This window comes from Aspergillus steynii (genome assembly GCF_002849105.1).
Source record: "Aspergillus steynii IBT 23096 chromosome Unknown P170scaffold_5, whole genome shotgun sequence".
Classification (NCBI taxonomy): domain Eukaryota; kingdom Fungi; phylum Ascomycota; class Eurotiomycetes; order Eurotiales; family Aspergillaceae; genus Aspergillus; species Aspergillus steynii.
Genome location: NW_020194402.1, coordinates 611,193 through 636,252, shown reverse-complemented (window position 1 = coordinate 636,252; position 25,060 = coordinate 611,193). Strand labels below are relative to the sequence as shown.

The 25,060-nt window shown below is 50.9% G+C and overlaps 10 protein-coding genes across 10 annotated transcripts; 6 read left to right on the top strand and 4 right to left on the bottom strand.

Moving 5' to 3' along the window:
• Nucleotides 1-5,882: 5,882 nt before the first annotated feature.
• Nucleotides 5,883-7,365, top strand: P170DRAFT_359974 (kinase-like protein; the record flags this gene model as incomplete). The annotated part of the gene is made up of 5 exons (XM_024844387.1): nucleotides 5,883-6,157; nucleotides 6,211-6,539; nucleotides 6,594-6,895; nucleotides 6,974-7,136; nucleotides 7,184-7,365. 5 exons carry the CDS (start codon nucleotides 5,883-5,885, stop codon nucleotides 7,363-7,365), a joined length of 1,251 nt encoding a protein of 416 aa, XP_024703005.1.
• A 190-nt stretch (nucleotides 7,366-7,555) lies between these two features.
• On the bottom strand, nucleotides 7,556-7,958 carry P170DRAFT_476382 (uncharacterized protein; the record flags this gene model as incomplete). Its single annotated transcript, XM_024853345.1, has 3 exons — nucleotides 7,556-7,697; nucleotides 7,758-7,786; nucleotides 7,842-7,958. The coding sequence occupies 3 exons, from the start codon at nucleotides 7,956-7,958 to the stop codon at nucleotides 7,556-7,558; spliced, it is 288 nt and encodes a 95-aa protein (XP_024703004.1).
• Nucleotides 7,959-8,806: 848 nt separating this feature from the next.
• P170DRAFT_456490 (uncharacterized protein) lies at nucleotides 8,807-11,258 on the top strand. Its single transcript, XM_024851631.1, has 2 exons — nucleotides 8,807-10,260; nucleotides 10,308-11,258. The coding sequence occupies exons 1-2, from the start codon at nucleotides 9,085-9,087 to the stop codon at nucleotides 11,112-11,114; spliced, it is 1,983 nt and encodes a 660-aa protein (XP_024703003.1). The 5' UTR covers nucleotides 8,807-9,084; the 3' UTR covers nucleotides 11,115-11,258.
• A 634-nt stretch (nucleotides 11,259-11,892) lies between these two features.
• On the top strand, nucleotides 11,893-13,317 carry P170DRAFT_437456 (F-actin-capping protein subunit alpha). Its single transcript, XM_024849370.1, has 7 exons — nucleotides 11,893-12,016; nucleotides 12,075-12,093; nucleotides 12,262-12,377; nucleotides 12,447-12,536; nucleotides 12,602-12,654; nucleotides 12,706-12,843; nucleotides 12,900-13,317. Exons 1-7 carry the CDS (start codon nucleotides 11,960-11,962, stop codon nucleotides 13,246-13,248), a joined length of 822 nt encoding a protein of 273 aa, XP_024703002.1. The 5' UTR covers nucleotides 11,893-11,959; the 3' UTR covers nucleotides 13,249-13,317.
• A 75-nt stretch (nucleotides 13,318-13,392) lies between these two features.
• Nucleotides 13,393-14,463, top strand: P170DRAFT_409935 (PEX11 domain protein). The gene is made up of 3 exons (XM_024846823.1): nucleotides 13,393-13,736; nucleotides 13,814-13,977; nucleotides 14,075-14,463. Exons 1-3 carry the CDS (start codon nucleotides 13,559-13,561, stop codon nucleotides 14,453-14,455), a joined length of 723 nt encoding a protein of 240 aa, XP_024703001.1. The 5' UTR covers nucleotides 13,393-13,558; the 3' UTR covers nucleotides 14,456-14,463.
• A 244-nt stretch (nucleotides 14,464-14,707) lies between these two features.
• P170DRAFT_456487 (Zn(II)2Cys6 transcription factor domain-containing protein) lies at nucleotides 14,708-16,460 on the top strand (the record flags this gene model as incomplete). The annotated part of the gene is made up of 3 exons (XM_024851630.1): nucleotides 14,708-14,767; nucleotides 14,823-15,653; nucleotides 15,708-16,460. 3 exons carry the CDS (start codon nucleotides 14,708-14,710, stop codon nucleotides 16,458-16,460), a joined length of 1,644 nt encoding a protein of 547 aa, XP_024703000.1.
• A 643-nt stretch (nucleotides 16,461-17,103) lies between these two features.
• On the top strand, nucleotides 17,104-18,531 carry P170DRAFT_426928 (uncharacterized protein; the record flags this gene model as incomplete). Its single annotated transcript, XM_024847745.1, has 1 exon — nucleotides 17,104-18,531. The coding sequence occupies one exon, from the start codon at nucleotides 17,104-17,106 to the stop codon at nucleotides 18,529-18,531; it is 1,428 nt and encodes a 475-aa protein (XP_024702999.1).
• A 62-nt stretch (nucleotides 18,532-18,593) lies between these two features.
• P170DRAFT_456485 (deoxyribodipyrimidine photo-lyase) lies at nucleotides 18,594-20,607 on the bottom strand (the record flags this gene model as incomplete). Its single annotated transcript, XM_024851629.1, has 3 exons — nucleotides 18,594-18,610; nucleotides 18,766-19,191; nucleotides 19,239-20,607. 3 exons carry the CDS (start codon nucleotides 20,605-20,607, stop codon nucleotides 18,594-18,596), a joined length of 1,812 nt encoding a protein of 603 aa, XP_024702998.1.
• Nucleotides 20,608-20,861: 254 nt separating this feature from the next.
• On the bottom strand, nucleotides 20,862-22,440 carry P170DRAFT_456483 (MFS transporter; the record flags this gene model as incomplete). Its single annotated transcript, XM_024851628.1, has 3 exons — nucleotides 20,862-22,139; nucleotides 22,186-22,364; nucleotides 22,398-22,440. 3 exons carry the CDS (start codon nucleotides 22,438-22,440, stop codon nucleotides 20,877-20,879), a joined length of 1,485 nt encoding a protein of 494 aa, XP_024702997.1. The 3' UTR covers nucleotides 20,862-20,876.
• Nucleotides 22,441-23,688: 1,248 nt separating this feature from the next.
• P170DRAFT_360518 (uncharacterized protein) lies at nucleotides 23,689-25,035 on the bottom strand (the record flags this gene model as incomplete). The annotated part of the gene is made up of 2 exons (XM_024844416.1): nucleotides 23,689-24,386; nucleotides 24,441-25,035. The coding sequence occupies 2 exons, from the start codon at nucleotides 25,033-25,035 to the stop codon at nucleotides 23,689-23,691; spliced, it is 1,293 nt and encodes a 430-aa protein (XP_024702996.1).
• Between the last annotated feature and the right edge of the window lie 25 nt (nucleotides 25,036-25,060).

Sequence of the window (25,060 nt, the reverse complement as noted above, 5' to 3'; positions counted from 1 at the left end):
AAATAGGTGTCTATAATATTTACTACAGGAGATACCCCCCCTGCGAAATACAACCAGAGCTAATCCCTTATATACCACAAATGTTCGACCTCCGAGGCCACCAGCAATATAGCTATACCCGAGACCCCTAAACCGATCCCCCTGGCAATAACCCCTGCACCGGCGGAAGATAACTGGTAAACAGTACTGTTAAGGACTTGCTCCCGCTTATAATCCCAGAAACACACTAGGGACTAACTATCGAAATAATAGAATCCTTACAGATCCTCTAATATAATATAAATTAATTAAAGAATATAGTTATGGCCTAATTCCTGCGGGATCCCGAGGTTCTAAAGGCTGACCTAATCTGCGTGCAAGAACCCTGGGAGAACTCCTATTAAAATATCATATATTATCCTGTTAAGCAGACATACCAGCTTCTCTACCCTAATTTAGCTGAACTCGGGGGCCAGAAAGCCCGCGTTTATATATTTATATCCCGGAAAATTAACCCGAATACCTGAAAACACACTATCTACTCCCAAGATATTTAAGAACTCACCCTTACTAACGCGGATGGCCGGCTAGTCCGTATTTTTAATATATATAATCGCCCTACTAAGGTCGGAACCGCTACGCTTGATCTTCTCAATACTATTACTAACCCCGACACTCTTACCAACCCCGGCACCGATACTAACCCCCATCTCCTCCTCCTCAGGGACTTCAACCTTCACCACCTGGCCTAGGGTGGCGAGAAGGCCTCCCGGGACCCTGGGGCAAACTATCTTCTCTAGCTCACTGACGCCCGCTACCTAGACCCCTGGCTTAAGCCAGGGACCACTATATAGCAGCGGGACAACAGTTACACCACTATTAATCTTATTTTTAGCACGCAGGGCCTTTCCACTTGCCTAATAACCTGCCTAGTCAATAACTCTATACACGCTAATTCCGACCACCTCCCTATACGCACCCTTCTTAACATCTCCACGGCCACCCCCAAGGCCCAAAGATACCGTAATTAAAAAAAATATAATATTAAGAAGTTACAGGCCTTTATAGACTTAAATCTGTGCTCTAAAGATTTTATTCTAGAGATAAAGTAATAGATTAAACTCGTTACAGACTTCTTTATTAAAATAGTCTACTAAGGAATTACAGTATCTATCTTATAGGCTAAGCCTAGCCAGTAGGCAAACCTCTTTTTCACCTTCTAATGCCGGGAAATAGTTAAACTAACCCGGAAATTTTGCCGTGAATACTCTAAACTCGCCTGATAAGGCTCTACCACTCCCGTAGTAAAGACCGCCTGGTTTAACTATACTAAAGTCAGGAACCGTAAAAAAAAAATATTAATATAGGTCTTCTGACAGGGCCACTACTCCTAGATCTGTAAGGCCACCAGCTCAGACCCCTAAAATATATAGTAGGTGGCCAAGTGGGCAAGAGACCGGGAGGCCTAAGGAGGCCTTATACTAATCTTAAATACCCTAAATGGCCCTATAAAAACTACAAAGCAAAAAATAAAGGTCTTTCAGGAGATCTTCTTCCCCCAGCCGCCTTTAGCAGATCTCTTTAATATTAATTCGATCCTTTTACCCCCCCAGCTTGACTTTCCTAATCTTTAGTAATATAAGATCCGCAAGTATATCTACCGGATATCCCCGGATAAGGCCCCCGGGCCCGATAGTATCCCTAATAAGATGTGGCACTAGCTCACGGAGATATCTGCCTTCCTAAGGGTGCTCACAGCCATCTTTGATACTTGTCTAAAAATAGGCTATAATCTCTAGTATTTTCAGCAATTAACTACGGTCGTCCTCTGTAAAGTGGGCCCGAGGGACTACCGAGTCTCTAAATTATACCGCCCTATCGCCCTCCTAAATACCCTAGATAAGATCCTAGAGGCGGTAATAACAGTATAGATTATTTATGCTTTAAAGAAATATAATCTGCTCCCGAAGGGCTATCTGGGGGGCTAAAAAGATATCTTAGTTAACCACCTTATTCAGCTACTACTTGATAATATATTTAATATATAAAAGAGCCGCCTAAAGGTGAGTATATTACTTTTAAATATAGTAGGCGCCTTTAATAATATCTCCCACGCTCACCTGCTTTATAATCTGTGTATAATATAGCTCAGTCACTTCACCGGCTGGCTCGAGTCATTTCTTTTAAACTAATAGACCCGGATTTAGCTCCCCAGGTATTTTAGTAATCCCTTACCTATATCAACTAGGATCCCACAGGGGTCTCTAATCTTCCCTATTCTTTTTCTGATCTTTAATATCTCCCTAATTAACGCACTCCGGGTGGCGGGGATCGAGGTAATAAGAATACGGTCCCCCGTGGGGGGCAGCAGTAGAACAGTCCCGTTCGGGTGGATTGATAATGCGTGCACCCTGGCTATCTTATATAGTTACACAGTTAACTAGCGCCTGCTAGAGAGGGCCTTAAATAAAGTAGTAGTCTGGTCTAGACGCCACTCATTGAAGTTCACCTCTGATAAATTTAAACTTATTTATTTTCAGAACCCCCTAAACCCTAACCCCGGGACTGAGTGTAATGAACTGATAGAGTATATGGCCCTTATAGGAAAGAAAGACTTAAAAAGCTAGAAGATCTAAGCAGAGCCCCTGGGCCATAACTAGTTACCTATAAAAGATTATATAACCAGCTATATTATCCGGCTAGTCAAACAAGTAAAATATTTAGGAATCTGGCTGGACAGGACTTTCTTTTTTAGCACCTACCGCTTTAAGGCAGTGGCCAAGGTAAATGGGAGTCTGGCTGCCCTCCGGAGCATCTCTAGCTCTACTTGGGGGACTTCCCTACTAGTAATAAAACAGATATATCTAGTAGTAGTAGTCCCCCAGATGCTCTACAGGGTGACTGTGTGGTATAGCCCTTATAGCAGAAGGACTAAAATAAAAGAATTAAGCCGCCTGGTTAATAAATTTAAGTAAATCTAGACACGCGCCGCAGTACTTATTAGTAGTGCCTTCTGAAACACCGCAGGTACAGCTCTGGGGGTAGAGCTCTATCTCCCCCCAGTGCATATCCAGATGTAGTAAATTATCTAAGAAACAGCTATAAGGATTTAGATTAGGCTGAGAGGGACCCTCCCTAAGGGACTCCTCTACCAGAGGGATAAGGCGGCAGTTAAGTTGTCTGGCTACACCCCTTTAGAGGCGCTCAAGTGGAAGACAACTGGTCCCCTTTACTCGAAGGACCCGGGGCAACAGTGGGAAAACAGAGTGGCCCATGTACTTACCCCGTGGGAGGCGCCCCTCCGGTATACTATTGGGGGCGCTAAGGAGGCAATTGAGGCCCATAAGGAGGTCTGCCGGAATCATGCAAGGCAGGTATAATACTCAGACGGGAGCGGCTACTGCGGGCAAATTGGGGCTGTAGCAGTCTCAATCCGGGCCGGCAGAACTGTTAAGAAGCACCTAGGGACCGAGCAGGACTCTATAATGTATGTGGGCGAGCTAGAGGGGGCCCGGATGGCCCTAGAAAAATGCACTACGGCTGCTCTAATTATGATCTTCGCGGACAGCCAGGCAGCGATCTTGGCTGTGAGGAACCCTGGCCGCCCCTCGGGGTAGTACGCCCTGCGGGCTATCTATGAGAGGGTTTGAGCTCTACGCCAGGGTCTCCCGGAGGCAGATTTGGAGCTAAGATGGATTCCCGCGCATATTAGGGTTGAGGGGAATGAGAGGGCAGACGTCGCTGCCAAGGATACGGCAGTTAAATTAAGCTCTGTGGGTCCCGCGGGGGTACTAGCGCGTGGACTAATTATATATCTCGTGGCTGCGGCAAAGCGGGGCGTTAGGTAGAGCCTCCGCGAGCAGTGGGCGAAGTAGTGGGGGAGGCAGAAAGTGGGCAAACCCACGAGACGGCTACTGCCAGCCCCTGATAAAAAGAGTCTAAGATAATATGAGTACTTTAGTAAGCCGCACATGTCAATTATTATGCAAATGCGTATTATGAGGATCGGATTAAGGCACTTCCTCTATAAAATCAAGCAGGTTAACTCGGATAGGTGCCAGTGTGATCTAGGGTCCCAGACCCCTGAACACGTCCTTCTGGAGTGCCCGCTGCACACCACCTACCATAGGAAGCTTATAGGAAGCCTCAACTCGATTAAAAGACTGCGTGGGCGTACGCAAGACTATAACGCAGTTATAAACCACCCGCAGGCGACCCGCTACGTCACTAAATATATATAATAAACTGGCCTCCTCCAGTAATTCCGATTCGCCCAGCTCGGGGATAAGAAAGAAGAGGAGGCCCCGGAACCCAGCAGTCTTTTGAAAGGTCTCGAACTAGATGACGAAGATAATAGTTACATGGAACTTTAGGGGGGGGGGGGCGCGGAGGTCTCGCACCACCCCCGGGGACGCACCTAGAGATGGAATAAGTAGATAGGGGAAAGCAGAGGGAGCGAGAGGCGCCATGGAGGCGCGGTAGGCCCGCAGCGGGCGTGTGGCAGCTGCTTTTTAGTTGTGTTTTGTTTTACTTTTTAATTGTCTACTGCGCTTGAGGGATTTATATATAAAAGGCGTACGGTTCGCGGAATTCTGCTTCACCGGAGAAGCGCCCGCATAGCCTGTTGCTTCAATAGATAGGCTCTATCGGGTTAATAGAATTTTGATTGATTGATTGATTGATTGATTGATAAAAGACTTTTTCTTGAATTTGTGGCCAAAATGCTGCGCTGGGAGCCGAAAGATCGGGCAACGGCTAAAGAGCTGTACAATGACCCCTGGCTGAACTTCAAGCCTTAATTTGGACGATATGAATTAGCTTGATTTGTTTTTCTTGCATTCGACTTTTTCGTGGAATGACAATTTGCCCTGGACAAAGACCTTGTTTCTGTGTTTTGTGGTTCGAAGGATGAGCGACGTTTTGGCTGATTATTTTCATAATCCAGTCGCGCGTGAGCAGATGCTCATACCGGCTTCTCATCCACTCGCCCAACAAAATCATCTCAAATGCCCCAAGCAGGTGATTTCGCTTGCTGACTGCCAGGCTTCCTCCGCAGAAACGCGGACGCCAATTAGCACCAAGAATCTCCAGATGCAGCCTGCCTTCGAACAGGGCACTAAATTCTACTTCACTACTCAGATTGATAGAGGTGATTGTATGGTATTACAAGTATAAGACAGACTTGCGACAGCAGATAAAGTTGAGTATACCTGGGCAGCTTGCCACCTGTTCTTTGACATCAGTAAAGGCTAAACTGCCGGGAGCCCGCGCCGGGATTATAACTGTTTTAATGGCTTTTAATGAGAGGGTAGCTGAAACCCACTCGAATAAACTAGAATAAAGAATAGGCGGTATTAGGGTACATGCTCACGAACAATAATGAATTCATAGATGAGGTGTAGTCTACGCTAAATACTACAAGGTCTACCTAGATCTGAGGAGAACTATAGGCCCGGGGCTAGTAAATAACACAGCAAATTGCCAGATTGTGCTCACTTACATGCAAGCCAAAGAAGTAGGTGCTGGTTAAAATACTAGTGGTTAAAATAATAGTAGATAATATAATAGGAGCGCTTGCTATATTTCACTAGTCTTTAGATAAAAACCAAAAAAATAACTAAATATCATTATTTCTAAACAGTATTAACCTGGTTTTTACTCAGGCCCGCATAACAAAAGCTTTGTATCACATTTCAGTTTCCCCATAGATACTACTTTAAGAGTACTTACTACCTCTGAATAGAATACAAGGTGCTGAGAATCAGGCCCTGGCTTTGGGGCAGATCATGTGACGGTACCTACAGCAGATCCCATCACTTCGCTCCAACATCCACATTCACCTCTCAGCAAAAGAGGCGTCCCGTCTTGGTCGCTTAGCAACCTTCCTCACCACGCTTCGCGTCATGGCCTCAATATTCAGCCTGCCATCCCGACTGTCCAGGAGATTCCTCCCTTGGCGTCCCTTGTTTCAACGCCCTGCATCACCAGTACGCGATTTCTCCCTAAACTATCCTCTCATCGATTCAACCGAGAAGCTCGAGGAGGAGACGCTGTCATGGTATTCCCCAAGTGACTTCTATTCCGTGACAATCGGCGAGGTATTTCAATCGAGGTATCAGGTGATTGGTAAATTGGGCTACGGCGGATATTCAACTGTTTGGCTGGGCCGGGACCTCCAGTCAGCTTACCTCCCAATCAGCCAGTGATGCCAAAAGACTCACTATCTAGCAGGCAGCATGATTACGTCACACTCAAGGTCTTTGAACGTAATTCAGCGGAGGGCCGAAGAGAGATAGAGACCTATCACCACTTGAACTCCATCGGAATGGTAGATCATGCCGGTGCGAAGCTTATCCGCCAAGCGTTGGATAGCTTCCAGATTACCTCTGAAGGGGGTAGTTTTGGATTTCTTGTCCATCCCACCTTAGGTATGAGTCTTTATGACTTCCGCACGCAGCTCAGAGCCAAAGTCCTTCCCGAAAGAATAGTCAAGTTGACCCTGATACATCTCCTTCTTGCTCTTGATTACCTGCACACAGAAGCTGGAATCATCCATACGGGTATGCTCTCTCACTATCGGTCTCCTGAAAAGTTTTCTAACCTAGTGGTCCCAGATATCCAAGAAAAAAACATCATGATGGCGATTGAAGACACTTCGATCCTAGCCGATTTTGAAGACGAGGAGAAGTCTAGCCCTAGCCCGCGGAAAATAATCGATGATCGAATCATCTACGCTTCTCGAAACCTTAAGAAGACTAAACAACATGGCCGTCCTACACTGTGTGATTTTGGCCAGGCACGCCGTGGATCAAATACTTACTATGGGGATATCCAACCATATATTTACCGAGCTCCCGAGGTGGTATTGCGCATGGCTTGGAATGAAAAGGTTGATATCTGGAATGTGGGATTACTGGTATGTGTTCAACTACGCCTCGCCAATGCGCTCTTGGAATGAGTAGTGGATCTTTCCTTCTGCTAACAACTGGTATAGACATGGGATCTCTTTGAACAAGGACATCTGTTCTACGGGCGGGATTCGGACAGGGGGATTTCTGATGCCCACCATATCGCTGAAATGATTGCTATTATGGGACCACCCCCGAAAGATATGGTGCAGGACAGTGTCTATGCGAACGAGTTCTTCGATGATGAAGGTATACATGAATTATGATCTTCCAGGAGCCTTTGGCTGATACTGAAGTAGGGAACTGGAAAGGAGCCGTTGAAATCCCTCCTGTGTCGTTGGAGACTCTTGAAGGAAATTTGGAGCGTGAATCGCGGCTATTTTTCCTCCAATTCCTGCGCAAGATGCTCGAATGGAAGCCCGAGGAAAGACTGTCAGCAAGAGAGCTATTGGAAGATCCTTGGCTATGGTCACAATAACGACTCTGATTGCCAGGCGGCCAAACAACACTGGGAACAATAGCTCAGGCTGTAAATTGAAAAGTAGTTTCCACTCTAGAAGCGCAAAAATAGATCAACCGAAATATCCATTGTAACCAAGATGACCACACCGGCTGTTGATGTACCAGTGTGATCTGAACTGGGAAGTCTAGTTTCCACCAAGCAACCTCTAAACTTCAACCCTGTTGACTGAGCCATCCTGGTGTATGTGTAGCCTCCGGAAGGTTTTCAGTTCGCCATCCTTGATACGAACAGATATCACGTCCTGCTTGTCATCCGGGTCATCGCGAAAGGGATGCGGTTTGGATCCTCTGTAATCCGTAGTTAGTCGAACATCGCATCATTCAATAGGACCCAAGGTCTAACGGTACCGGATCTCGACGTTCTTGAAGCTCGGATCCTGTTGCAGAATCATAAGTAATGAATAAGGTCAGCGTCATAAATGAATCACTCACAGCCTTCTCCTCGTTCTCAAGAACATCACTCACAGGGGCTCGCCACTCTGGAGGGAGATCACTCAATTTGGTATTTCCAATTACCTGATAAAGACGACGTGAAGTTCCTTGGAACATCGCGAAGATTCAGGCCTGTGGGGAAGGGTTCTGAATAACAATGAGGAGCAAGAAGGACGGGTATTCCTTTTGATTGATGGTCTTGAAGGTGCAGATTGAGATCCATGTGTTAAGAATAGCGCCTTCAAGCTTTGTGCAGGCGCAGCGATTCATTCATCGCGATGTGCTGCTGTGATTAGACCAGTCATGCGTGAAGACAGGAAAGCACTGCATCCCCCCCCAAAAAAAACCGATAACCTACTTAGGTACGCATGCTCCAAACATTCCATCGTATTTTAGACGAGGATTGCTTTAGCCTAGCCAGCTCGAGACCGAGGCTTAATCAAGTACGAATGCCCACAATCGAGCCTATGGTCATGGATAGAAGGCCAGGCAGGTTTCGGTAGGCTTCAGGCCTTACTAGTCATGCGCGCCATAGAATCGATGTCTCCGCTATCCATGCCCCAGCTCTAAGATAGAGCTCTCATCCCCAAATCCAGGGTGGAACATGATTTTGACGGGAACTCGACGTCGGATCTTGGACATGATGTGACCTTGGACTGTATGCGCATGGGGCGCTGCAGTCAATCGCATTCTCCGCGCGGGCAGGAAGCCTGTAGCCGAGATCGGTCCCCATACGTGCGTTTTGTTCTATGAATCTATTCAATCATAGCTTCGACCACAATGGTTATTGACATGAATTCTAGGTATAGAGACGTCTAGAGTGCTTTGTCAAAGGCCTGAGGCAGAAACACCTGACATAAGCAGAGGGATTGGACCAGCCAATCAGATCCGTCCTCCCGACAGGCGGGGCAAACGCGTGATTCGCCGAGAGCAGCGAGACGTCAGTGCCGATCGACCGTCTCGATGTTATTCGCCTGTACTCCTCCTGAGCTCGTTCAACACGACACGGTTTTACTATATTGTCCATACGATTGGGTCACTTTGACATCGCATCTCTTCTTTGATACATTTGTATCCGGATCTCACCGGTTGATTGAATCTCGTCATCGATAACCTTCCATTCGCGTCCCTCCAGCATAACGCCTCCACCGTTGCGTTGGCATAAGGCTTCATTATGCTCTAATTTGGCCCGACTGTCTAGATTGACACGTGTAGAGGAAACACTCGTCTGATTAGCATCAATATGACCTCCTCAACCACCTCCTCGACCCTGTCGCACAGCCTGCCCGCCCTGCCCTTTGCTAGCAAGCTGAGTGAGCAGCTCTCGCAGCGGCAGGAGCAGACTGACTCTGGCGCCGAGACAGAGACTGCAGGTGACAAGAACAATTCACTCGGGCCTCCATTGCGGCCGTCGCCGAAGTCACGCTCTCTGTCCGACGCCGCCAAACCCGTTTCCTCGCCGCGGTCCAACGCCTCGGACGATAACCGCCCCTCCAGCAAAGATGATACCTCCCTCTCCTCGACTCCGGAAACGCCCCAGCGCTTATCCATGTATCCGGGGCTTCCCTTGAATCCGACGACGAGCCACACGAAACCCTCCGCTCCTTCTCCTCTGTCGTCGAATCGAACGCCGCTCTCGCCGAAGCTCGACTCGTCTCAGATCTACGGATCGCCCGGATCGGTACTCCCTCGGCGGTCGAGGGGTCTGGATTTCTCCAGGGCCTGCACCAACCTTCACCATTCGACGCTTGCTGAGTCCTCGCCCGACTCGTCCCCAACGATAGGCGGTCGGGGGATGAACATTCCACCCCGCCGCGGCTCGATCGGATCGACGTCTGCGCCGTTCTCGACGTCCGGACCAGCGGATAAGACGACCATTTCGAGCTCGGTGTCGAGTGTGAATATGATGGAATCGGATACCAGCAGCAGCGAGGAGGACGACGAGTCGATGGAAAAGGATGATCTCATGATCACCAGTACCCCGCAGGCCAACAAGTTCGCCGGAGGTCCGAGTCCTTTTGCGGGTGGCAACGTTCCCAGTCCTGGGAATGACTGGATGGGCGGATATTCGCAGGCGGCTGCTAGTTTGATGAGTTTCCAGAGGGCTCGATTCAGGAAAGGTCGCAGCCGACATAGTTCGAGCAGTGCTAGTGGGAACAGCTCCAAGCCGAGTCCTAGCCCGCACTCGCCGCCTGTCATGAAAAGCATCGAGAATCAGAACACCGGAGGGTACTTTGCATCGAAGGCTGGGATCGGCCCACGCCGCGAGAGTTTGAGTCTGGGAACCCGTGACCTGCGGTTGTCCGATCTCAGCGATGACGAAAGTCGCACCCGGGGACATAGTCCGAGTACGCCGAGCTCGGAGGGTGGGCCTCTGGGCGTGATCCGACGAGCCGTGACGCGCCGGGGTAGTTTACTGGTATGTTTACGGTTGGTATTGTGATTGACTTGACTAACGCTGTATAGCCTAAAACCAAGACGTTTGCTCGCATCCGAGCTGCTCTGATGGAAGAAACCGCCCCTATCGATAGCGAGGCGAAGCGCGAGTCAGAGGTGATCCGACAAGTTCGCGAGAGCGAGCCCGAAATTCCCCAGAAATCGCCCGGTCTGGATGCTTTTGCGTCCGGTAATCCTTTCCAGCCGGCCGAACCATTCAAACACGGCGGAGACACTGTCAGGTTGGGGACCTCTGCTCCGGATGAACCCAGCTTTAGTGAGGAGGCTCATCGAAACTCGGCCGGTCAAGAGTTTTGGGAATCCTTCGATGAACGATACCGGACACCCCCACCGCCGCTACGCCGGCCGGGCACGTCCATCTCGGAAGACGATCAGGCCATGGACATCACGCCCTCGACCGCCGTGCGGTCCTCCGGTGCCGAGTTTGCGAAGCCCGGCGAGCGGCCCAGCTCACGGTCCTCGACACCTTTTGTGGGCCACTCCGGCACCATCACCGAGTTCAAGCGAAAACGGCAGCGTGAGGATGACTTTGAAGCCAATCTGTTCAAACGACGGGCCGTGTCTCCCAGCATGAGCGTCCAAAGTAGCCCGGTCATGCCCAATTCCCCGGTCGTGAAGGAGACCGGACCGAATATCTGGGGGCCGCCGCCGAAGTCGAATCTCGGCGCGCTCTTCCCAGACCGTCCCCCGGAGACTCCTAGTCGCGGAAATTCCAGCCATGCGGGCCATGCGGGGCATACGGGGACGCTGAAGCGGGTCGGATTGCAGGGGATGACAGAGACCAACGACGGACTCATGAACATGAGTATCGAGTAGGCCATGCGAGCCGGACTCGCCGTGCTGGTAGATTGTTAATACATATTTAGCGTGGGTGGGCTGGTTGCAGGCGTTGTTGATTGGACTGTTTATTTATAGTGAACTACCGTACTTAATATAATAAATACAATTACATCTCTCAGGCATAACATAACTACTTCGCACACTGGAGCCATTACATAGACGCTTTACAGACAAACCCTCCGCCATAATGGCAATACGAATCCAAATCCATGTCACTGGAGCCATTTGACGGATAAGGCGGTGGGATATGTAGGTGGGTGTACACGATTAGGATGATGGTATGCTGGACGACGGGTTAACTGGGATTGGCCGCGGGATTTGGAAGTAGAAGGGGGTTGTATGTTTTGGGGCATCTGAGCTATTTGGAGGATGTGTATGGGGTAGGATACTAGCATTTAGTGGCATGAATACTACATGGTCAAGATGATCTGGTCGTTATCGGTAAGAGTGGAAACTAGAAAATGATAAATAAATGAATGGTAGAGAGGACATTATTAAGACCACAAAAACCGCAACCATACTATACTCATTTTTTACTTGAAAACAAATACCTAGAATGGATAATTTTCCTCTATAACATTATTTGGTAAATTGTTATCAAGGTCGTGTAATGCCCCTAAATGCCTGTAATAAATACTACATTAGTCCAGATGCACGTGCCGCGCTTACGGCGCTAAAGCTCCGACTGTCGATGTTGACGGGGACTCGACAGCTCCAACTTGTAACTTGCCAATCCTCTCGCCTACTTGCTCTTGCCCGTTCTCCCTTCTGTTATTTCATTTTCTGCCATAACATTCATCCCTTGCATCGCTGAATTCCCCATGGCATCCACCGCTGACATCGCATCCTCGTTCATCGAGGGTGCCCCGCCCGGCGAGGTACGCTGCATCTCCCCGACCTGATTCAAACCACTGACTTGCTGATTATGCGATCTAGCTCGCCGACGTCGTTGCCGGTACGATTCCACCTGTCCTGTTTCTGTTCCGTTCCTATCCTCGTCTGCCCCGCTGTGTTCGCACTCCGATGCCGCCCGCCCGCCCGCACCCCCTATCGACCTCCGATTCCCTTATTATCACCACAAGACCTGATGGCTGACGCTAATGCTGACGCGGACCCTGGATAGATGTCAAGACTCTCACCGCCGACGGCGACGAGCTTATTTCCTCCCTTGCGCCCGCCTTCGAACGATATAATGAGAAGCAGCTGGCGACGGTCAAGTTGCCCGGGGCGAGTCAGGAGGTGTGTTTTCTCTCGCTGGGCTATGTCTGGCTGGAAATACATGAATGTGGAGGGTGCTGACCGACATAGGTCCTTGTCAGCGAGTTCAATAAACTAGACGGAAACCGGTACTTTGACGTCGAGAGCTCGACGTCGTTTGAGGTGGATCACGTTACACAGGTGGGTTTGAGCTTGGCTGGCTGGCTGGGATGGCAGTGGAGTGGGCAGGCTGACAGGAACGACAGGAAGCGTCCGCGGCGCAATCGTACGTCCTGGAATCGCAGAATGCCGATCTGATGTACGTTTCTACCTCCCATCCCCAGGTATGAACAGAGCTGACAGACTACAGTAAATCCCTCCTCAAGTCGCTGGCCGCCCACGCTGTCGAGCACTACCCGCGCAGCTCGTACGGCGTGTATCCGATCGAGAACGACACCGCGGTGGCGATCGTGCTGGTTGCGAATCGCTACTCGCCGAACAACTTCTGGTGCGGCCCAGTCCCTCTCCAAGGTTACAATGACAACAACATACTGACAACCGCAGGAACGGCCGCTTCCGCGCCATCTACACCCTCCCCGTCGCCAAATCGACCACCGTCAGCGGCACCATCCACGTCGACGTGCACTACTACGAGGACGGCAACGTCGCGCTGGACACCACCAAGCCGATCAACGTGTCGGTGTCGGCGCTGTCGGCCGAGAGCGTCGTCTCGCGCATCGCGGCCGCCGAGCGCGACTACCAGGAGGAGCTGAACCGGGCGTTCGTGCAGATGGCGGAGGGGGCGTTCAAGGGGCTGCGACGACAGCTGCCGATCACGAGGCAGAAGGTGGAGTGGGAGAAGGTGGGAGGATATCGGTTGGGACAGGATATTTCGGGGGGGAAGGGGCGGTAATCATCCATGGATTATGCGTATGCGTACATAGTAGTTCGAGATGCCTAAATGCGATTGCGTGCGAGAGGCTCAAGCGCACTAGTTCAATTAAATTAAAATTAAAATGACATCGGAGGAAACCAATAACCGGACTTCCCCCGACATGAACTAACGAACTAATGAACTACCGTAGGAATTACCATCCACCGCCCCAGATTATCTCGATCTCCATTTCTCCTCTTCTCTCCACCTCCACCTCCTGCTCTCCCAGCCCAACAATAAACCTCCCTACCCATATCCAAACGAAAAGAGAGAAAGAGAAAAAAAAAATATGTCGCTAATACAACCCCCCTCAAAAATCACCCAATTCGCCAATTTCACGCGCTCCTCCGCCGGACTCGAAAAAACCCTCCGTCTCATCCAAGCCGTCGCGCAGATCGTCGCCGACGTCGCGGCGGACCGCACCGTCGCGTCGCAATGGGGTCTTGCGAAGGGGCAGTTGGCGCTTTGTATGCCCTCCTCTTTACTTACCTTGTCTTTTCCAATGTGTTGGATTGGACTGGATGTTATACTGATTGATCGTTAGCCCGTCGCTTCTTCCGCTTCTTCAACTTCATCGACTGCTTTGATCGCGTGGCGGGGCTGTTAGGAGGGCGAGTTGGGGGGAATGAAGGCGCCTTGACGCTGCTGATCGAACTGGCCAGGTGGTCTTGTCTCGGCGGGTATTTTTTGTTGGAGGATTTGACTATCGTATGTCTTTTCCCCTGCTTTCTATTTTCTTTTTCTTTTTACGGTTGAGAGGAAGGGGAGGGAGAAAAGAAAGGCAAAGAAATGCTAATAACCGCAGCTCCACGCCATGAAAATCCACCCCCCCAAATGGACCTGGAACGTCACTGTCCTCGAAGAAGCATACAAGCTGTGGTTTTACGCGCTGTCGCTGTCGCTGGTCGGTGCGGTGTGGAGTTTACTGTTTACGGTGTCTGGGCCTAGCACTGGTCCTGGGAAAGGAGGGAAGAAAGGCGGAAAGAAGAATGGGAAGGTAGCAGGGACGAGTAATCAGGCTCTGCGCAGGACTCTGCTCAAGCGGATTGTGGTGGATGGCTGCGATCTGCTGATTCCCGGGGTGTTTCTGGGGTGGCTGGTGGTTGGGGATGCGGTGGTGGGGGCGGCGATGGTGGTCAGTACGTTGCTTGCGGGGAGGGATGTTTGGGGGAGGGTCAATTCTTGATATAGAATTATATTATTGGGGGTTGGGTAGAGGGAGAGGGTGGAGATGTGTATTTGGATTGGAGATATAGAAATAGAAATAGAAGTAGGATAGGATCAAATAAAGTAAATAAAGATGGCTGCCCCTGTGACATCACCGGTCGGAGTCTCGCCGAATCAACAACTAAACAACATCAATCAATGCAACCTCGTCTTAAGATCCATTCAATGTACAATGCCCCTTAACTGACCCTCCTCTCCAACAATCAACCCAATGATCTCCGGCCGCCAACGCAGCACCGGCTGCTCTCTCTGCCGACGCCGCAAAATCAAAGTACACCTCTCTCCATCCTAATCCCCAGTAATCAACATCCACTAATCAAATCCAGTGCGACGAGCGCAAACCCACCTGCCTGAACTGCCAATCCTACGGCCAGCCCTGTCCCGGCTACACGCGGTTCTCGTTCCCGATCATCTTCCGGAGCGAGAATCGCCGCGTCGAGGCTTTGGTGCGTAGGCGGAAGAAAGGTTCGAAGGAGTCCTTGGGTCTGGCAGTGGCGAGTGAACCTGGGACAGGGAAAGGGGCAGAGACCCCTGCAGACGCAGACGCAGACGCAGACGCGCATGCAGCTCCGACCCCGCGCAGTCCCCTAGACCGGGTCCAGGATAGATGCATGCAGAAGGACATGCAGAAGCCCGTGCCGAGGTACCTGGACACGCCGTGGGAGGTGCAGAGCCATTGTTTCTTCCGAGAGCAGTATACGATGCCACCCGAGGTGGACGGGAGTCCGGGGCCGTTGGACTCAGTGCCGTTGCTGTATCTGCTGTGTCAGGAGCAGGATCTGACCTCGAACAAGACCATGAAGGATGAAGGAGAAAATGCCCCCGTATCGTGTCTCCGCGCAGCCCTGGACGCCGCTGCGTTTGCGGCTCTCGCGAACAAAGCCCGTCTGCCATCGTTGGGCATCCAAGCGAGGCGGAAATACGGCCTGGCGCTGCGGGAGCTGAATCGTGTGCTTGGCAGCGTGGACGACGCTGTGAAGACCGAGACCCTAGGCGCGATCGTCATGTTGATTATCTTCGAGGATATCAATAACGAGCGGGATAGGTTGCTCAGTACGCATATCACGGGGATTCAGTATTTGTTGAAGCTGCGCGGATTAAAGCAATTGCAGGACCCGGCCACGAGGTCGTTGTTTCATTTTGCGTTTACGCAGATGGTATGCTCTCTCTCTCGTGTATCTGTCTAATAAGTAGATTGGGCTAATGACCAGACAATTCAATTCCTTGGCTTTAACGATCCGCTTAAAATCGACCTCGACTGGCTTCTAGCCCTCTTGACCATCCCCCACCCAATCTATACCATGATGGCCGGGGTGTCGCGGATTGGGAAATTCTGCGCCACAGCGACACAGAAGCTGTTCTCCTCCCTGCCTCGCGAGCCGCTGACTTCGTTACTGGAGACCGGCGAGCGACTAGATCTTGAATTCAACCAGTGGTACAGGGGGATGCCGGATGAGTGGCTGCCACGACGCATTGCATCGCAATCTGGCGGTGGAAAAACACTGCTCATGTACCCAGACCAAACAGCCGCAGGGGTCTGGAATTACTATCGCGGCGCACGAATCGTCCTCCAGCGGTGTCTGGTGGAGGTTCATAAACGGCTGGATCCGTTTTATACCTCGTCCTCCCCACCACCCCCCTATCCTGATCTTGACCAAGATCGAGATTCTATGAACTTGGAATCCCCCAACGATATTATAACAACCATGGTCTCTGATATCTGCGATACTATTCCCTTCGCCATAGGCGACGTAGATGATATTGGTCTTCAGAGCAGGCGTAAAGAGGGGACAGGTCTTAAGGCGATCCAGGAGTTCGCGCTGCTGTGGCCGATCTGGAGTATTACACAGTGTGAGCAGGCGAGTGGGGAGCAGAAAGAGCTGGCGAGGCATACCCTGAGACGGCTGGGGTTGTCGAACGGGATTAAATTGGGGTTGGGGTTGGCTGATGGCGGTGATGGGTGAGTTCTAGGGGTTTGCTTGTACATAGAATGATGGTTTGTCGATATATTTGTAGCCTTGACTGGTTCAGTTGGAGTCTATTTATATGTTGTGAGCGTAAATTGGACATGATTAGTTTAAAAGTTGTTATAGATATATTTCTTCCGGAGGATTTAAGAAGATTATCTTCTGGTTTTACAGACCCATCAATTTGTCTGGCCTCAGGGTACTGGCAGAAGTACGGGATCGAGTTTTGAATGAGCATTTGTCTTGATTGAGTTTGATAAAGACGGGTTAATAATGTCATTGACTGATGATGATCGTGGCCTCTTCTGGCAAGATACGATCAGTCTAAGTATGGCATTTCTTATTTATCTGGAATATTCCCTTATTTGTCCTTCCATGAATTCCATTGGCTTGATATATCTTGAAAGCACAATGAATAATGAGAAAATTCAACCCGCCATGTCGACCGGAGACTCCCTTTATAACACCACCACATACCCTTATTTTCACCTTTCCACTGTCCTCTTTTCGGCTTGTTCCTGCCCAGCTACGCATTTCAGTCTATATAATAGCGCCTAGCCTCCTGTTTGGACCCTAAGATTCAATTCTAGGTCTTCTTGCACCATTACCTTTGTTTTCCACACACTGCAAAACACACACAATGTCCTGCGAATCAGTTCCTCTCGAGCTTTGGGAGATGATTCTCGATCATCTGGACTTGGAGTCAACCAAGGCACTGAGACTGACTAGCAAAACCGTGAGCCACTTATGTTCCGGCCGCCATTTCGAGCGACACTTTCGCGATCACAAAGTAATGCTGACAAGCCATGGCGTACAAGAGTTTCAAGCGTTGGCCACTCACTCACAATTTGGAAAGCTGGTCGAGAACTTGACGTTCGTGGTGGGCCCGGACTTGCGAAGCACAAGAGAACGGTCGGATACCATTAAGAGGTGGAGTTCGAAGAGCATAACGTGGGTGCTTGCGAGGCCAGACCAAGACGCCGTTCCGGAGGACACCGCTAGTCTACAGGAAGGTTCCGAAACTGAGAGCTCGGATTGTGATGCGAGTTCAATGGAGTGGTCGGCAACTGATGAACCGGTCTTGATACAGGATGACGGGAAAGATCGCGCTGCTAACAAGCAGTTCTTTATCAACGTACTCGAGGCATTCTGCGCTCTGAAGCCACTCCGGACGATAACGTTCTGGGGAGGGATGAGCACCCTAGGTATCGTCATGAAAGGCAACCAGTGGGATTACAAGGATGGCATTATTCGACGCTGGGAAGAGGTAGCTCGTGCTTACTACCTTGTCATGGCGGCATTGGTAGAAGCGAGGCTCGTTGTGGATCACTTCGAGCTCTACATCGATTCACCATATCCTACCTCTCTTCTACCGGCGCTCGTGTCTGCCCCGTTTATGGACTTCGGCTCCCCGGCTTCAATGACGGCTTTGGAGAAGCTTTTGGGGCATATCAGCTATTCAGAACCGCATCGGCTGGAATACAGATGGACCAACTTCCTGAAAAGTCTAACCACTGGGGCGGATGCATATATCATTCCGCTTGCCCTAAGACCGCGACAGGATCTATCACATATCCGAACACTGAGGCTCAACTTGTACTATGGATGGCACCCTGACCAAACGAACGCAACCTTGAGCAAACTGATGCAATGCCTGGAGAACATCACAGACCTTGAACATCTCAAAATATCCGATCAAGAAATCGAACTACCAGAGCTCTTGAAGCTTTTGAGGAAGATTCCGAGTGTAAAGCACCTTGAGCTCTCTCGTATTTTCTTCAACGTGGGAACATGGCGATGGGCATTAGGAACATCATGGGGATCATGGGAACCTGTATTGGATCTCCTCGCTACGGAAATGCCGCATTTGAAATTCCTAACGCTGGGTCACCTTGAGGATAGTGACCGTAACATCATTGCCCTGGTGCGTAGCTGGGAAGATCTTAAGGATTTTCCGGAAATTCAAAATGTTCGTTCTCCCTCTTACGGGCGAACGTTCAACGAAGAAGAGTTGGCCCAGGGTCTTGATTTGGTCACAACTCCGAGTCTCGCTGATCTGTTGCCTTGATTTCAATTTTATGTTACTTGATTGATGACTGTCTCAATTTACTTTTATTACTAACTTTGGTATCACGAGATGTATTCTACTGTAAAATCGTATATGTATTAATGTTTACTAAGTATATCTGTCATGCTGGTCTTGAAGACATCCAGGAAAGCATCTCGTTTCCTCGATCTTATTATCAGAGAGTAGCTCATCTTTTCTGTCTCTTTTTTCTTCCCTGTTGCATGCCATCCTCACCATCATTCCCTAGCTCATTCTCGTCTCCCTCAAAGTCCTCCCTCCATGAACCATCCTTCACACGAGCATCATCTCCGTGCAGTCCCACATCGTAAGCATGCTTCATGCTATCCAGACAAGTCTGCCTTCGTTCATCAAAATCGAACATAGGCTTCGGATATGCTTTCATTCCATCACTCTCGGACTGACTTCCGTCGCCCGTCACCCGACATCCCCATTTCTTCTGGTCAGCGATTGGAGCCTTCCAAGGCTCATAAATATACTTCTTGTCAAACTTGGCGAGTTCAGGAACGTAATGCCGGACCAGCTCACCCTCCGGATCCCATTTCTTGCCGAATGCAACGGGCGAATAACATCGATAGAACTGCGCGAAGAATGCTGTGCACGAAAGCCACATCCAGTTGCCGATGTTGCAAGCCTCCTCGTCTAGAATCATTAGATAGGTCGTTCCATAGACCACATCTGGTACTTACGGTCAATCAACCATTCCTGGAACACTTCGGCTCCTCGTTCCCAGCTCACGTAGCATCCTCCGCGGGTGAGAAAACAGGCAACGCTGTGTCGGCCCAGATGATGGATCCAGCCCTCCTGCTTTAGTTGTCGCATTAAGGCGTCGATCCATGGGAAGCCTGTACGTCCCTCCTTCCATCGGTGGAACCAGATCTCTGCTTCCTCGGAGTCCACCGTGTAGGTCTTCTCCCCTGGCTGTTTCTTTCCCGACGTTGCGATGTCTGTCGATTGCAAGTGCCAGTCGATGAACCTGACGATCTTGTTCCCGTACGTTCTGGAGAAAGCGTGCCCGATGGCAGCCTGTGCAGCGAAGTACATATCCCGGAAGAGAAGCTGGCCTGGCAGATTCGTGGGAATCGACGCATTGGGCTTCTTCCGCTTGGCTCGATCCTCCAGAACTCCCTGCACATCCCACCAGAACTTGCGAACCGACAAACTCCCGAAATGTAGATGCGGAGAAAGCAGCGTCGTCGATTGCGGCTGGAACGCCGCAGGCGATGTCTTCGGCTTCTCGAACCTCCCAACATACTCCTCGTCCTGTATACAGCCCTCCAGGATCCTCAACGCCTCCGTCTCGCCCCCCTTATGCGGCGTGCTCACCTGCGCTGAACCAATCCCAATCTCATCCAGCGTCGGCACGCCAAAGTCCTCCCCGGGCCCCATGATCTTCACATACTGCGCGTCCTCTTTCATCCGATACTCCCGATTCACATCCCCCGTCGAGTCAACACCCTCCTGCTCCACCGCACTCAAATCCATCCTCTCCTGATCCCACGGATCCGGAACCCTCTCCGGCGTCTCAACCACACCCCCAGGTCTCCCAGAGTTAATCCCCCCAACCGCCTTCTCAATCTGACTCATACTCATCGTCGGCTTCCCTCCATTCCTCTTCACCACCTCATCCGGATCGAACAGATTCCTCCCCATCTCCACAATAACCTGCACCCCTGCCTCCTTCGCCAACTCCATAACCGTCTCGTCTCGTTCGCGCGCATACGCATCCGTGTCCTTCTCAAACACCAAGTGCGTCACCGCCCATCTTTTCCATAACTTCGGGAGCACCGTGTGTGGCGCTTCTCGCACAACCCATAGCTTTTGTTTCGGGTTCAGCTTTGTATATGATGCTGAGAGGTCATTCTGGCATTGGAGGAGGAAGTTCCATCGGTTTGGGCCGACGCGCGCGCGATACACGTAGTGCGGATCCCAGGTCCAGATGGGGATGAAGATCGAGGGGTTTAGGCGAAGGGCGGAGTGGAGGGCTGGGGAGTCGTGCAGGCGTAGGTCGGTGCGGTGCCAGTAGAGGACTACGGGGGTTGAGGGCTTGGTTTTCATGGTGGGGATGTGGGAATTGAGGTTGGAGGGAAGGTAGATGTGGTGCAGGGTTGTGTGGTTTTGTCGAGGTGTAGTCGATGTATGACGTCATGGGATCTGCGTATGCAAGGGACAAACGAGTGACCTCATCGGCTTCGATGGGGATTCTGGATAGTTTCTGGTTTGGGAAGGGGATGGACGAGATATCCGGGGGATGCTTTATTGGTCGGTATTACTCAGCCTGATTTATACACCCTCGATAATAAGTATCCTGTCCATCGACACCAAACTCAAGATCCAGCACCCAAAGCCCTCAACCTCCTCTCCTCCCTCCACCGCGGCCCAAACTTCAAAACAACCACCACCGGCGCCGACGCCAGTAACATAACCAGCCCCAAAAATGTAAAGCACCACTGCCTCCCCATGCCATCAATCATCGGCACAATCAGCGCCGTCGCACCCGCCCCCAACCAGCACCGACAGAGATTATTTGCCGCGGTGGCCGTCGTCGCCTTCTCCGGATAATAATCCACCAGCAACGTTTTAATAGTATCAAACGCGATGCTGAGCAGCAAGCCGCAGAAGAACAGAATCACGAGTGGTACCGCCACGTGCATTTCATAGTGCATGGCCCAGCCGTACCCGATCACCGCTAGACAGCCCAGCACGAGCGGCGGGACCATGACCTGCACGCGGGCCTGTTCGATCGGGAAGGTCGTGAGATCGGTCTGCCGGTTGGCGACGAGCTCGATGTTCAGGGCGTGTGCGGTGCGTCGGAAATTCCAGTCCTGGAGGTAGCCTGTTAGGTAGGCGGCGATGAAGCAGCCCGCGCCGATGGGGATGTAGCACAGGCCGACCTGCATGTCGTTGTAGTTGTAGATTTGGGCGAGCAGGTACGGCATCGATGCGGTGAGATCGTAGTATCCGGCAAAGAGGATCGCGTTGATGAAGAGGAGCAGGGAGGTGTCTTTTTCGAAGAGGATGCGTAGGGCGGGGAGGGGGTTTGGGCTGTGGAATTTCGGGCGGGAGGATGCGTTTGTGTTCGGTTCTGGGGTGGGTGATGGGTCTTTGGAATTGTGGGCTTTCAAGGAATCGATGGCTGAGAGGTTCCATTTCTGGGGAGGGAGGGATCCGTTCCCGACGATGCGGCGGCTTGTTTCTGGGAAGAAGAGGAGGAATTGCACGAGGAAGACACCGCCCATGATGGTTAGGAACCAGAATATAGCGCGCCAGCCTAGGTATTGGGAAAGGAGGCCGCCGACGACAGGGCCGATGCTGGGTCCGAGGACGGTGCCGGCTGTGACGAACCCGATGTATGAGCCGCGCTTGTCGGCCGTCGCGATGTCGGAGACCACGCCGGATGAGAGGGCGACTGTGGCGCTACTGCCGGAGCTCTGCATGCACCGAAGAATGAACAGGGCTGCGTAGTTGTTTTGCAACGCCAGCCCGATGTTGGCTGCGGTGTAGAGGACGAAACAGAATATATAGGCTGGTCGACGACCGACTACATCCGCAAAGTCGCCCACGAACATTGGCGCGACGCCTTGGAAGATCTAATCATATCAGTAGTAGATCTGGCTATTGCAGTACGTAGCATACCATATACGACATGATGGTCAGATTTATCAGCGAGCTTGACACGTTCAGATCCTCAGCCAGACTGTTCAGAGCCGGCAAGTAGATGTTGTTCGAGATCGGCGAACAGAGACCGGCCCATGCTGCCGTGAACGCGATGTAATAAATCTGATACTTGGTGAAGCTGGTATGCGGCTCCGATTCTGTCTTTGATGCCGGAGACTGCTCTTTCTCACTTGGTATGGTTTTCTCCATTTTCGCAAGAACCCCTTCCTGCATCCCAATCCACTTTATAGGCAGTCCTCGGCTATCCCCATGAGAGGGGAAGTTAAAGAGCTGTTTCTGTCAATGTGTGGGTGAAGTTGTGTTGTAAAGCCGTTAGACCTAGAGCCCAGCGGCTTGCCTTGCTCTCCCAAGTCTGGTCTTAGCAAGGGATGCCGAGTTTCCCTGACGATAGCGGGACAACATAAGAGTAAACAATCTGATATCGCCGACCCACTTATGTCGATAAAAGAGCTAGTCGCGACCACCCCTGCATGAGGTCCAAATCAATCCGCGACGCTTTCTGGAAGGCGAACGAACGCTTATCTTCGCTTTATTCCTGGTGAAAGAACGGCACTCGGCGCGGGTAGTCGAGAAAGGGGTGTCGACTTTCAGGTATTTTAAAGTGACTGGCTCAAAATCAAACCTGTCGGGCATTCTCCCATGCGATTGGGGGGTAGGAAACGTTTCTCATCAGGAATGGAGCTGAGCACATGCAGTGAAACGTGAAAACGTGATATAGTTTGTCAGGACGTCCGATAGAGCATTTTCAGGTCGCGTTCGGGCTAGCGGCCGATAGGTGCAAATTATCATTCGACGTTGGAAGCCCCTTGCGTGGTAATAGCAGATTACTGTTCTTCCTATCATCTCTTGTTTCTCTGCCGTATTTAGTAAACCATGGGGGACAAAATACCATGATGATGCTGTCCCTCCGTCTTCAATCAACTCCATATCATGTTGGATATATTCTGCCAGGCATGGGAATGCGCTCGGTAAGTTGACCATTCCGGCCTTGAATGATGTGAAAGAAGATATATCGTCATAAACTTAATAACCAAAGGTATAAATGTTCTAGATAGCAGTGCTTAAGCAAAATCCAAACAAACCACACCCAAAGGTACAGGGGTATCAAGGAGACAAAAAAAAGGAAGAAAGAAAGAAAGAAAGAAAGCCGAGCCTAACCATGGCCGAAAAATATAAAACCGAAAGAAGATAATGATTCCACGACCGTTTATTGCATGTCGCATGTCGAAGTTGACATTATGACTGGGCGACTAAATCCGCGTCTAGCAGCCCGAGAGACGCAAGAAACTGGATATGCAAATGGCCCCTCTAGGAGCCAAGGAAGCGATGCGACTGCGTCAACTTCGCATCCGTGACTGAGGCATCCTTCACCTCGGACGGTCGGTGTCAATGCCGCCAATCGAAAGTCCCCTTGTTCTAGACCACAAGAATGGGTTCAACGGTCATAACAACTCTCAGTGTTTAAGACCAAATCTTGTATAAATTGGCGAGTCGTTCGGTGATGGCATGTTTAAGGCCACCAGAGCCCCATCTCAAGATACGAGCAATTCTTGAAACCACCTCGCGAGCACCAGCCTCACTGGTTGTTCGCCAAATGCCCATATTAGTCATGCAGTATCCCTTCCTCGTTGGGTCCCAGAAATGGGCCCAGATCTCACAAACAGGGCCCTCAGTAGTCATGGAAAAGGCTAGTAGGGGAAGGTCAACAGTCGAATGCGCCTCCTTCCCACCGTGGCGCTTGGGGTACTCCAATTCGTAAAGCTCGGTTACACCTTTTAGGATGTTTATCGCGGATGCTCCGCTGACAGCCGACTGGTTCTGTGCTTGGTACAGATTGCCGCCGGCGGCACCTGATTTGGCTTCGATGACAAAGAATGGGAAGCGTAGATGCAACCGGGCCAGACCGGGGTCGCTGATGAGGGCCTCGGTGTCTTGGAGGTCATTTAGGAAGAATCGCGCATTGTCGCCTCGGGCGGGCCGCAATACGGATGCGAGCGCTGCATCGGCGATTCCTACGGAAACATCTGGTCGAGAGTTTCTTAAGGAGAATGTCGCGCCTAAATGCTGTCCCGAAGATGAAGCCGGCGCGGATTCTCCCCACACGGGGAGAACTGTGTCGGCCGGCTGGTGGACTTCAGGTTTGACATCACCACGCCAATCTAAGAATAAATCATTAGCTCATGCCAGCATAGCGTATCATACGAGATGTTCACCTCTATTTCGGACGGACAGGAGGTCCGGGGACTTGAGGTCCTTGATCACATCATGGAAGATCTCCGTCCATTCAGCTTTCCCAGCTTGCAACGCCGCCAACTCGATCGATTCGCGCTGAAGCTTCGATGCTAGATCCGTGGTCTCCATGGGTGAAGAGTTCGAAACATCTAGCACACTACTGACCAGCTCTCGGACTGGCCTCGGCATCTCCGCATCGATGAAGATGCTGGCGCGAAACAGCGTATTGGTGCGATATGTCGAGTCATTTTGTTTCAAGAAGCCTCTTTGCTTCTGCGGAGACGGCGAAGACGACCTTGTGCTCGACAGTGATGATATCGATATCGGAATGTTGGGGACATGCCCGTCCAGCCTTGTCGCATTCCTAGCTGCCGTCGGGCTCCACGGGCCCCCCTGTCCGCGGTACCTTGCCTCGGGCCCCGAGAAGAGATTGATCTTCGGACCCCTTGTCTCGAGCTCTAGCAGGGACAGGTTTTCCTGAATCAGCGGAAGTGGAACGGTATCCCGCTCTGGGAAAGGTTGTTTTGCAGGATGCGTCTCCGATCCTAGCGGTTCATCCTCTGCTTTGCGCTTCATGCTGGCTGCATCTAGAGAGCAATCA